Consider the following 12,860-nt stretch of genomic DNA (forward strand, 5'->3'; position numbering starts at 1 on the left):
TCAAGCCAGATGGCAATTCTGACTATATTTTATATATACAGCCAATCACATTAGACGCGTGGCTATGGGTAGATGTCTATACGAGTTTAATCGTGCGAACATAACTGTGTTTCTTATTTGTTTCGCAAGACATTCTTATCCTTGTTTTTATTTTATCGTCAAATGCACGCAGGGTGCATAATGTTGGACTTGTACGTAGAACAGATTGGCAAAGCTTTCAGCTAATCGAAGAGATGGCTAACAGAGAAATGTGATTAAGAGAAGTTTCCTAACCTGTACCATGTTTGGTGTGTTGATCTAATCTGACGGTTTACTGTTTAATTTAATACTGCGATAGTTTCCGATTGACCTCCGAAAATATATAAAACTGTAACATACAGAATAAATCTAAACTGCTGTATTAATTACGAAATTTTCAGAATATCTAATTATCATTCTGTTACTTCAATGCAGTTTATTTTAAGAAGCACCCTAGAAAATACCTTGTCCGTTCTGTTGTAATAAATAAAGTGGATTCCGGGTAATTTGGACACATCGAGACTAAAACATTTTGGCCCAATTATGAGAAGTTCCACGTAAAGAGTTAAAAAGTTTTGTTCTTTAATATTTGTCCCAAATAAACGGCTACCTCGATTAACCGGAATCTACTGCATATATAAAATGAGTATTACTGTAAATCTGTGTGTTTGTGTTTGGTTTTGGATTTTCTTAGCTGCATTAGATGTTTTGCTGCTGTGTTTGATAAATATCATGGAAGGGCGCAATATTCAAAGCCTGTAAATTATCTCTTTCTGTGTATGGTGAGTAATACATGAAAGTTTAAATGGCAGCTAATACCAAACATGGATGTACCATTACATGACACGGTGGTAAGGAAAGAGTTATTGAGTTCATTAGCCTTCGTCCAATTGCCGGCGATTACCCAGAACTTTGCTCGTAATTCTGTTTGTGAGCCGAATAATTAGTTGCAAAGTTTGCAAGCCCATTAGCAATTGACCTGATTCATGCCGTCAGTCACGATGGCTCGCACCAGTGACCACGTATTTGTGATCTTTCGCCACTTACAAGCTCTGATAATCATAAGCTGTGAACTCTGTGGCGTTCGAGTCTGCAGAATTGAAGCCCTGTTTAACATTTTGAAGAATAATGAGTGAGACAGAGAGAAGAGAAATTGGAGGATCATAAATGTTCGACTGTTAAGGTTTTTAGGGGCATAGCCCACTTACCCTTAAGCCTCTGTCAGTGTGCTTCCTTTATCAATAAATTTTATACACATTTTTTTGTATATAGATATGTTTTGGATAGGAAACGACCAACTTGGTTCGTTGCGTATTCAATTACAAAAAAGTTTAGAAGTTCACAAATCCGTTATCACTTGTCCATTTTCTTGCTGTGGTCGTCTGGTGTCCTTTGGTTCACGGCCGATCCAGCGTAGAGGGTTGGTCTATGTGACCACCTATGGATTGGACCCTCGGGGGAACCCAAAACTGACTGGTGGTGCTCTGTAGTGGGGACCACAAAAGAAAAGCGGATGTTTAGCTGCGTAGAACATCAAGAGAGACAGAGAAAGAGGAAATTGGTGGGGGAGAAGTGAGAGACACTTCGATATCTGGGGGGGGAGGGGAGAAAGAGCATCTTATAGCTAGAAGGTCCCCAGGCAATGCCCGCTCGTCCTTCTGTTAAGGATAAAGTAAGAGTGAAGGCGTTAGTGTGATGATTGGCATAAAAGACGGAATTTTGTATTAGCGAAAGCTGAGACTATGATTTGGAAGTTTAGGACGTAATTTAGAAGTTCCTACTGAGGGGAGGGGGGTAAATTTTGACGGCGTTAAGGGGTGGTAAATTTTGATTAATTTAAATCTGGAGGGCTGCATGAGAAGCTTGCAGTGGCAACTTGGAACTTGGGAACCATCTCAGCATTTGCTTGAAGACAGAGGAAAACCAAGGTAAACCTGTGTCGAGAATTCGTCTGAATAATATTTAAGAATCTAGTCCGTACCGCGAAGAAAACACCACACTTCACCATTACAGAGATCAGTCACAGAAAAATTGAGATTTTGTTCGTGGAACTATTTTATCAGTGATTTAATTCATTTGTCAATACTAGAAGTACAATTTTAGGGAGTAAATAATTGATACTGTCTCCTTAATGATTAAGGTCGTTGAACGTGTCCGCTTGTTTGACTCTGGGTCTGCCTGCTGTAATAATACGTATTTCGGGATGAAGTTCTGCTTTTGAAATTCCGTGCCTTTGCTGCTGATTGCAGCCACGCTGGTATAAACACGACAAAGTTAACGCAATTGCGACCCGGCTACAAACGCAGAGTGACTCCACTAACCTCTTTTCTGAACAGCAGAGGTCAGCCACTTCAATGCAACTAATGCTCTATAATGTTCTCCTTTGCTGTATCAGTTTACTGGCGTCGTGTCGTATGGCCTAAACTATGTGGAGTTTGGGTTGTTTTAGGTTCAGTCGCGTAATAATACGTCAGGTTAGGTTAGGTTATGTTGGTTAATGCTCAAGGAGAACACTTTGAAATGTCAGTGTACTCGAAAGATTTAATTCCATTATTATTATTGTTGTTATTACTATTATTTCTTATTAATGTATTTAAGGGCAAAATAAATTGCCATTCCATTATGGACACTGTTGGTTTACGTGTGCCGGCGAGGCAAATAAGAGAATTTTCTACTTTTAGTGTGAACAGTGCGCTAAGATATAGTCCTTCAGCGAGGTGCGTCATCACAGTTAATGACGTATGTAAATTTTTGGACGTATTTAGCGTAAACATTGTCTCCCTTGAGCGAACGTTCTCAACAAGGGAAATGATCTAGCTTCGTTATCTGTCTTTCTATATTTTTTAAAGTTTTACAATTATATTAGTGTTCCCTAGGTGGATTATTTGTTTTTATTTATATTTCTTCATTTTTTGCTCTGTGTTAATATTGTTTCTATTTTGGGTTTGCCTGTACTTGGCAGTTATATTTAATACTGTATATGTATAAGTTTAGTTAATCCGTTTGTGTAATATTATCCATTATTATTTCACTATTATTGTACGTATTATCAGTGTTTGCCTGTTATTGGCTTCTTGCTGTTGGCAAACACGTAAATAAATTAATTGAATTAATTGAATTGAATTATTATTATACGACCAGTTAAGGTCGAAACATGCAGTGGATTCTTAATATACATTGAAACAATAATAAATAATTTTCGTTTAGGCGGATTGTCAACATAACTAATAGTCTGTAACAAATTTTGTTAACTGATAACAGCTTAAAGGCCATACCAAAATACGTGTACATTTTTATAATTAAATAATTCCAGTGCGCGGTCAAACGGAAATTTCATCTTGAACTAATTTCACTTTTGATTCTCAACGCCCCGCTTTTTTTAGTATATCTGTTCATTTCTTTGTTCCGTTCGTGCTTCGAAATTTCGTTCTCGGTCTCACGAAGATAAAGGGTGTGAGATTGATTAATGAGGGGCGAAAATTGGCAAAAAGTAAATATTAATTCCTTCCGCCCTAAATGTTATTTAGCATAAATTCTCTTTCTTTCGTCTAATAACAAAATAACTTAGATATAATTATTATTGATGATGTGACAGATTAGTCAGAATCTTAAAAAAATTGCGAAATTTCTTCACTGGCCGAGCGTACTATGAGCTAGCTACACAGTGGAGTTCTTCGCGTCATTTATACAGCTTTCACGTGTAATATGATAATTATATTTTTAAAATCATTTTTCGAAAATTAAATTTTGCGTTTTTTGTATCGATCACAAAACTCTTGAATAAAATAAAATATTCATGGCTTACTTCTGCACGGTTTTTTTTACTATGCAACATATTTAAATTGGTCTAAATTTTCCTGGAAACTATTTTGTGCTGCTGGACAGACATTTCAGCGCAGTATCTCCACTCAGACCGTGTTAGACCGGGACAGTATTGATGGTATTAATTGATCAGTTGTAATCTCGTTATCTAGCTGTTCCTTGTTATTTCATGCTTCAGAAGGTAAAGCAGCTCCCTGTAATCCACGCTTCCCTGATTTAGGTTCTGCAGATAACGTCTGTTACGGGAACAATGCTGGGATCCCCCCCTATGCAGTGTGGTTGCTAAGTTACACGTGAGTAGCAGAGAAGTCAGTGTTAAACATCGTGTCGAAATAATTGCTTTAACTCGATTCATTTCAGATCTGTCTTCGATTAACATTCTTTACGTTAGTAAATGTACACAGCCACAACATTTTACGTGCCTTGTTGAATTTTGCATGCATCGATGGCATCTTCAAGTGGTACACACAATTTTACTGTGATTTTTCACGTTATTGAACTTCAAAATCTAGTTGTAAGTAGCATGGAAGGTATTACATTATCATCACGAAGTGTCCTTACTTTAGCCTCGGCTTCGTGTTACATAAAAGCCAAGAATATTTTCGGCCAATTGAACGAATATAAGTTTCTTAAAATGTTCACCTCTACGTAAGTGAAAACCATACGACATTTATTGAGATGTATGACATAGGAAGGAAGATGATAACGAATGAGGTAGGAAAGAGAAAAGAGGACGAGTAAAAGAGCGAAAGTCGTCCCTTTCCTTCAGGTTTAATCACTTCAACCCTGAAGATGGTGACAATATGCTTCTCCGAAACGTTGGTGTCACCTACGAGTTTATAAAGCATCATAACCCAGAGAAACGACTTCATCGTTTCCGCGCTGAGGCCCTAAATATCACATACGCATGAATTTTTTAACCACCTTAATACGTGCTACATGTTCAGCCCATCTCATCTCCTTGATCTGCTCACCCAGAACTTGGTGCTGCATTCTCTCCGATACACCTACATTCAATTATATATTCCCTTTAGGTTTCGTCACAGTGAATCATTGGCGGTTTCTGTTTGTGGTTTGTTGGGCAGAGAACTCACAAACCATTCGCGTCGGCCGGTAATTTGCGGTTCCGCACACGGTATAAGGCACGGCCTGGACCAGCGTGTTTATTAACGTGATCAAACAAAAGGTTTGCCTGATGGGCAACCACATGAAACGTCTCTCTGCGTGATTGTGTTGTCTGACACAGTTAGTAATGGCCATTCTGGAATCACTGATTCACATGACGTCAACTGTGGAGGACGTCAGAGTATCTTTACTTTGCTACTGCGTGCTATAGCTGGTTCCTTTTCTCATGAAGCTTGAGATTAGAACGCTATGCTACAGGGTAGGGAGTCTGGGTGGATCACCTTTATTTTCTTTTGTTTATACAGGTGTTCATATGGACCTGTCGTCAGACAGAACACTAAATAAATAATAAGATGAGGTGGTCTAGCGGTTAGAACGCTGGCCTTGTAATCCTGGGGTCTCGGGTTCGATTAATGGCGGTGCCCGAATTTATAACTTGTGTTGGGCAAGGCCGTGGTCTAGGCAACACGGAGTTTTCCTCCGTGGCATCCCAACAATTACTCCATTCACACACAGAAGAAGGCAATGGCAAACCACTTCTGGATCATCTGCCAAGAACGTATACGAACAGGTCCCAGTCCGAGAAAAGGATGGAAGGATCCTGTTCATATGGACCTGTCGTCAGACAGAACACTAAATAAAAATACAGGGTGATTCAAAAGGTTAGGGCCAAACTGAAGGAGCGTATAGAGGGATTCAGAGGAAACAACTTTCGAATCGGAATCCACGTCCTCCGAAGTTATCCTGAGTCAGTCGAGGCCATTGAAGGTGCGCACTTACGCGAAATGTCTCGTTTTCGTATCACGTGACTGTAAGAAACGCAACGGACGTGACGTTGTTTGTAATCGACTTGGGGGGGTTGAAGTTGGGGGCAGCATGTTTGTCCTAAACGTCGGTCCCCGCAAATCTACACTGCGACACAACCCACAAGACCAAAATCGACATCTTCACCTCCGCGAGTACCTCAAATAAAAATATTCATAGTGTTAATTACTTCGTCAACGTGTTAGAACTCAGTCCGAAAAATAATGCAGACCTTCCGAAACGTTGTGTGTGATTAAAAGGAACTCCATCTTCAAATCTGCAGTGACAGGCGACAGTGGGATGATCTCAAGTCACCAGGAAAGAAAGAAAGACGACAGGCAGAGTGAAGAAGTGGGTTTATATTATTACGAATACTCGGGCGTGTCATTCTGAGTTACAGACGGCGAGGAATAGAAATGTTTTGTTGGCTGCATTGCCAGTGAGGATAATAAAAAAATAGGGAAATCGCGCAAAATGTCTCTCTGACTAATGAGGGTGTTGATAGCCAGATCCATCATCTGTTGTTGTCAGGCTTGTTTAAGTTTCGTGTCTGTCTTGTGCCTGAACAGCAGAGAGGAATCTTTATAAACATTTCCTTCCATTGGAACTCCCCTGCTGACAGGGATACTGTTCCGCAGAGCACGCCCTCCTCTCCACCTAGGCCATTTAACTTATTTTTCTGTTGACGGATTGAGTCGTCTTCTGTCACGGAAGACTCCACAATTAGGCAACAAATTCAACGGCTTGTCATATTCCAGTTCATAAATTCAACCAGATTCTACGGCGCATATGAGACCGCCTGGGAAAACAGAAGGTTGTATTCCTAACCGTGTATTATGTGTTTTTAGAACACCAATGTTGTTGCTGCTACTTATTATGCGCTGGATGAAGCACAGTTTTTTTTAATCCACACCCTAAGTTCCATTTTAATATTATCCTCACATCTATGCCTAGGAATTCGAAGTAGTCTCATACGTTTAGGGTTTATAACCAATATATTTTACGTATTTCTTATCTTCATGTCCCCTCTTCTCATCCTAATAATTTTTGGTGGAGTACAAATTATGAAGTTCATGATTATGCAATTTTCTATAACCTTCTGTTATTTTATTTCTCTTAGGTGCAGATATTCTTCCAAGTACCCTGTTTTGAAACATCCCTTGGCATGAGAGACCAGGTTTTACACCCATACACAACAACAGGTAAGATCGAACTTCTTTACTTTTCCATCTTTGCTCATTAGCTACTGTTATCTGATACCTGAATATTTTTGTCATTTGTTATAACAGACGTGCTAGTGATATAATTTTACGTTACGTTAAATAATATAGGTTTAATATAGGAATAATTTGTTGTGACTCCTGAGGCATTTTTTTTTTAATTTTTACGTGAGAAAATGAATCTGAGAGATTATTCTGGCACTGCATCTCCATAATGTTGCTATAGCAACCTGGAAATAATTCTGCCACGTTAATGAAATGTAGGGGTTCAATACGACGCTCATTTCTTTTGATTCATCTAACTACGAAACAGACATTTTTTTATCGTCGTGCTTTTGGATGTAAAGTCTGATGTTATATTTTAGAACAGAAGCGAAACAACCTTTTGAAACGTGGGTGAACGTTCTATGTGATCACCTGGTGTGGCTGTGACGAGAAGGCGTCCTGTCCCTTGATGGCTATCTCTCTCTCTCCTTTCATCCTACTTAAGTTCTTCCACTACTCACACAGTTCCTGACTACCAATCTAATGCGCCGTTTCTGGATTTACCTTGTGCTCCTTCAGCCTGCCTTTTTTTAGTCCGAAAGTGAGACGTTGTAACGTGGTCGTTCCTGCTTGTGTCTTACCACGAACATCCATCTGTTCGCCTTTTTTATCTTCATGTTCCCACCAACGTCTCACTGCCGAATTTAGTGATTTTATTATGCGTTCTTTGCACGAAACGCATAAAAATATCTCTGGGCTGACCATGTCTGTCTGACGGAATGATTCGACTTCAGAACCCCTTGGTTACCGTGGCGACCATGTGTCTCCATCGCCGTGTTTACCTTGGTCACGGTGACTACCATTGGTTGACTTTGTACCATTTAAACTCTGGTTACCGAATGTGATGTTTTATCGTCATCCACAGTTTATTTATTACCGAGATCTCAATTCAGAGTACTAAGTCCGCATTACACGTTGGGCTGTCTCGGTTGTAAGGATGTTAACCAATACTTTATTTATTTAGTGTTCTGTCTGACGACAGGTCCATATGAACAGGATCCTTCCATCCTTTTCTCGGACTGGGACCTGTTCATATACGTTCTTGGCAGATGATCCAGAAGTAGTTTGCCATTGCCTTCTTCTGTGTGTGAATGGAATAATTGTTGGGATGCCACGGAGGAAAACTCCGTGTTGCCTAGACCACGGCCTTGCCCAACACAAGTTATAAATTCGGGCACCGCCGGGAATCGAACCCGAGACCCCAGGATTACAAGGCCAGCTTTCTAACCGCTAGACAACCAATACTACACGGAGATAAAGCTTCATCGCCCTGATGATGAAGTAAACTCCCTTGAGACTATGTCTGCTTCTGTGTGGACTAATGCCTTGTATAACTCAAGAATAAATTTGAAAGACCAGCCTTTTACCCCATTAAATTCATACGCAAAAGAAACTGTAGGAAGAAAAGAGAAAGGTAGATGAAATGAACAAGATGTTATGTGTCACATTTAACTAGGATCTGTAGAAACAAGAATAGAACAAAATTTCATTGACGAGATTCGTGATGCTTAACCTAATGAGTTGATAAATGACGGATTCTATTTCCCTAAATGTTGAAGCATATAATTAGCTCCTGTGTTGCTGGAATGGAAATAGACTTCATCTTGAAGTGGCGGGCGGTCTGCATCAGGGGGTAGTGACGCTGTAGTGTTGGGATTTGGGTCTCAGAGTCAGTCCTTGAAGAAGGAAGCATCAGAAAATCAGAAGCAGTTTTGTAATGCTCAAATTAGAAATAATTTTTTTCCGAAATCTGCTCGTAATATAATAGCGAATGACCGTCACGCTTGGGTGTACGAGAGCGCTGTTCGTACGATGTGAGACAAAAAAAGATTGAAATTTAATTCTGACGGTGGCTACTCTGGTAGCAATAAATGCAAAAGAGGCTTCATCTTATGCGACTGTTCTCAGTACTTTTATTCAATTGTCGATGAATAATTTGTTATGAATCTTAATATTAATCTGCGTGTTACTGAAACCTCTGAATTTCTCAGTTCGTACCTCAAAGAAAATTTAAAGGACTCGAGGAAGACGATTTATGCCGGCTGTAAGATCTAAGATTCTTCAGTGACTATTAAATTCGTGTTCGAAAATGCGGGATCATTTCTTATAATAGATGTAAGGATCTTATCCTATGCTGTCATTCACCGATAATTATGAGTTTTGTTGCTTGAGAAAGCAGGAACATTTTAATTTTTTCATAATTTACATTCGATGTCATCGCTCCCAGATAACTATGTATCGGTATTACAAACCCATCTCAAAGGCCTTTATTGAATAAAAGATAAGAAGTTGGAGTGAGTTTCCTTTGTGCGTTACTTCGTCTGCGAGTTGCGTTTCTTGCATACTTAAATTCCACACGCCCCTACGTCTCAGAAAAGGTAAATATTGCGTCTATGTGTGGCGTCACTGCATCGTGGATTTGGAAAGAGCGAGTACATTTACTGTTTAATGCTTAACCTGTAGCTTTGTAAACAGGACACGTCATCACGGAGTCACTTCACAGAACCAAGTGTACTCAGGATATTTCATTTTTAAGTTGTAATATGTCTTGCTGTTCGCAGTTCGCCAGTACTTACGAACGCCTGCGTTAAGATTAGAATCTATGTGTATAATAAGCGGTGTTGGTTGGTTGGTTGGTTGGTTGGTTGGTTGGTTGGTTGGTTGGTTGGTTGGTTGGTTGGTTGGTTGGTGATCATTTTCTGTTGTTGAGGGATTTTTGGGCTTATTTATTTATTTATTTATTTATTTAGTGTTCTGTCTGACGACAGGTCCATATGAACAGGATCCTTCCATCCTTTTCTCGGACTGGGACCTGTTCATATACGTTCTTGGCAGATGATCCAGAAGTGGTTTGCCATTGCCTTCTTCTGTGTGTGAATGGAGTAATTGTTGGGATGCCACGGAGGAAAACTCCGTGTTGCCTAGACCACGGCCTTGCCCAACACAAGTTATAAATTCGGGCACCGCCGGGAATCGAACCCGAGACCCCAGGATTACAAGGCCAGCGTTCTAACCGCTAGACCACCATGGCTGGTTTTTTTGGGCTTATGTAATAATAATATTTATGAATGTGTGTGGTGTTTACACAGCAATAAATGTCTTCATCAGTACCAACAGCGGCTTCACGGATTAAGGTCTTTGTTCCGGTCGCAAGTATTAAATTTGTTTCATCCGTCTCGTTGCCCTGTGGTTCGTAATGATACAGCAGCTTTTGGATCACGTTTTATGCATTATTTTCAGATGTTTTAGTCATTTCTTTTGATGCCTTCTAATATTGTATTTGTACTCCGTTTTTATCCAGTACCTTCATTAATTTTATAATCTGTCATTCTGTATCCTGTGACATCTCCATGGAAACGCATTCACTTCTACTCCACTCGAAAGTGGGTCTTGTGGGTTTATAAAACGGCCGATTCATTCAACCCTTTAAAGCCCCATCGTAACTACGCGTTTCACCTGCTTAAATAATTATTTAGCATTTATGTTTTTCGTATTATTCTCACAGTAAACAGCGATTATTTCCTTAAACGGCGTTAACCAGTTGATCTTCGTAATGGTGAAGTGTAGTGTTTTCTTCGCGGTACGGACTGAATTCATAAATAATATTTGGACGCTCTTTGGAGTTGGTTCAATTATCGTACTAACGTCTTCACGCTTACTTTATCCTTAACAGAAGGACGAGCGGGAAATGCCTGGGGACCTTCTAACTTCCCTCCACCAATTTTCTCTCTGCTTCTACTCTCTTACTGCTCCTCCTAACCCTTTCTCTTTGGGTTCGAAAGATTAAATAATGGCGTTTGCTTTACTTGTTTATTTATAACAAGCAAATCGCTCTGATGTGAATGGGGCTTCCAGAACGAATACAGTGAGAGATAAAACAAGGAATGAGCACTAGAAGGGAAACGTGCAGAGGGAAATTCGGCCAGCAAATCAGAGTTAATGGATTCAAATCCGTCTTCTCTTATGTGAAAGTGCGGTAGCAAGGTGAGTGACGGACGGGCGGACGGACGGACAGGGACGATCGTGCGGCACGAATGGTACAACGCAGTGAACTTCGTCTCGTCACTTCGCAGAGCGACGGGATCAGTCAGGTAGTGCAGAAACGTCTGAATCATTCAGCGCCCCTCGGTACCTGCAACAGTTGAAAAATGTCAGGTTACTGTCAGGAGACCTTTTAAATTGAGCAGGATTTTTTAAAGTTGGCTACCCTGCGGGAGGTTGCACCATATAATCTGGTAGAAATTGACCGACGTTTCAGAGGTGCTTACTACTTGTTACTTTTATCATCTGACTAATCGCCCTGATGAAGGAAACTGTAACTACCATTGAAACGTTGGTAAAGCCAGACTACACTCATAATGGTCATAAGAACCGTTTCCAGTTTTCGGGCACCCTTCTATTGTTTATAGACCAGATTTGGTTGTAATGGCGCAAAGCCGCGTTAAAAGTGTTATTACGTAATCCTAATTTTGTGTCTGCTACCATATTATATATCTAATTCTCAAAATGCCTTTTTTAATTGTTCAGTTCATTTTGTTGTATCTTTGTAATTTTATATGTATTTTTTCTCGTTTGATGTTATATTTCCCAGACAGACAATTCATCTAAGTGACATTCAGAAATTCAGTCCGTACCGCAAAGAAAACACTACACTTCAACATTACAAAAAAATCAACGTCTTGTTACTGTTTTAAGAACCAATCGCCACAAAACTGAGAGGCAAAGGAGAGATGTATATAAAGCGTTGAAGTAGGTGGTACACATAGTTACCGCTAAGAGAGAAAAGGAAAACGTACAAATTATTTTCGCCTAAATTCAGACTAGCCGCGGAAGACACCAGCTTAAAAATAGCGTAAAGTTTATGGTGAAATGTTGTCTGACGTAGACACTTGTGCTAATTTTAATCAAATGTGTCTTGGAAATGAATGTTACGTTAGTTGTGAAGTGAAATGTCACACAGCAGGATACTGGCAGCTCATTTGGTCAGAATTCAAAGGGAAGTGTAAATTTATTAATCATGAAAACAAAGAGCTACGTACACATTTCACGACGCACTGCTTCACAAAGAGAAGCATAGCTTGATTTAGGCCTAAGGATACACTGCGCTGTGTAGGCTTTAGTTAACACTCGTGGTAACAGCCGAGTTACAGACTGGAGATACAAACGGAGCTAATGTCGAAATAATACGCAAATGTTAGAAATATGAAGGAAATTGAAGAATAGACGAAGGAACAAGGAGTGGGAAGGAGAGAATAGAAGAGAAAAGAACAAGGATTGAAGCAAATAAAATGCATAAAGAGAGGGAAAGTAATTATACGAAAAAATTTGAAGGTAATAAAAACAACAAAAGTGAAAGAAACAGTACAAAAAGGAGGTGAAGAAACAAAGGGGGAGAAGGAAGAAACAAGGGAAACGAAGAAATAGGAAAAATAAATAAGTATATTTCAGAGATGCAAGTTCGCCATAGTCACCACAAAAGATTATATTCTTGAAACTGTTCGAAGTTTGTCCTTTCACGTTGCGGTTGGATAATTATTAATTATGCTAAAACATAACACGTCTAGTACTACATATTTTAGTAGTGGATTTATCTGGCTAAACCGACGCGGTTATAAAAGGTAAAAATAAAAACGACACAAAACGTAGGCATTCTTTACAGGCTCATAACGGGTTTTGTTGTGTGAAGTATTATTTTATAAGTTAAAAACATGTAAATGGCTTAGATTTTAGGAGAGAGAAAAAGGAGGTGCTGACTTATTTATATATAAAAAATGCGTCGCGCACGTTCAGACAGAATGGTCCTAAGGTCAGAGCTGAGAAAAGAAA

The 12,860-nt window shown here is 39.5% G+C and overlaps 1 protein-coding gene across 3 annotated transcripts in view; it reads left to right on the top strand.

Moving 5' to 3' along the window:
- Window positions 1–12,860, top strand: part of shg (DE-cadherin) — a 406,513-nt gene that overhangs the window by 90,574 nt on the left and 303,079 nt on the right. For all 3 annotated transcript variants that reach the window (XM_087359676.1, XM_087359677.1, XM_087359672.1), the window contains one exon: window positions 6,890–6,971. In XM_087359676.1, coding sequence (XP_087215802.1) covers window positions 6,890–6,971 — 82 coding nt within the window. Of the gene's footprint in view, window positions 1–6,889; window positions 6,972–12,860 lie in introns of those variants that run through there.

The sequence above is a fragment of the Zootermopsis nevadensis genome, unplaced genomic scaffold (assembly GCF_977971745.1).
Source record: "Zootermopsis nevadensis isolate Lab colony 2312 unplaced genomic scaffold, Znev_1.0 Znev_ptg000032l, whole genome shotgun sequence".
NCBI classification, from domain to species: Eukaryota; Metazoa; Arthropoda; class Insecta; order Blattodea; family Termopsidae; genus Zootermopsis; species Zootermopsis nevadensis.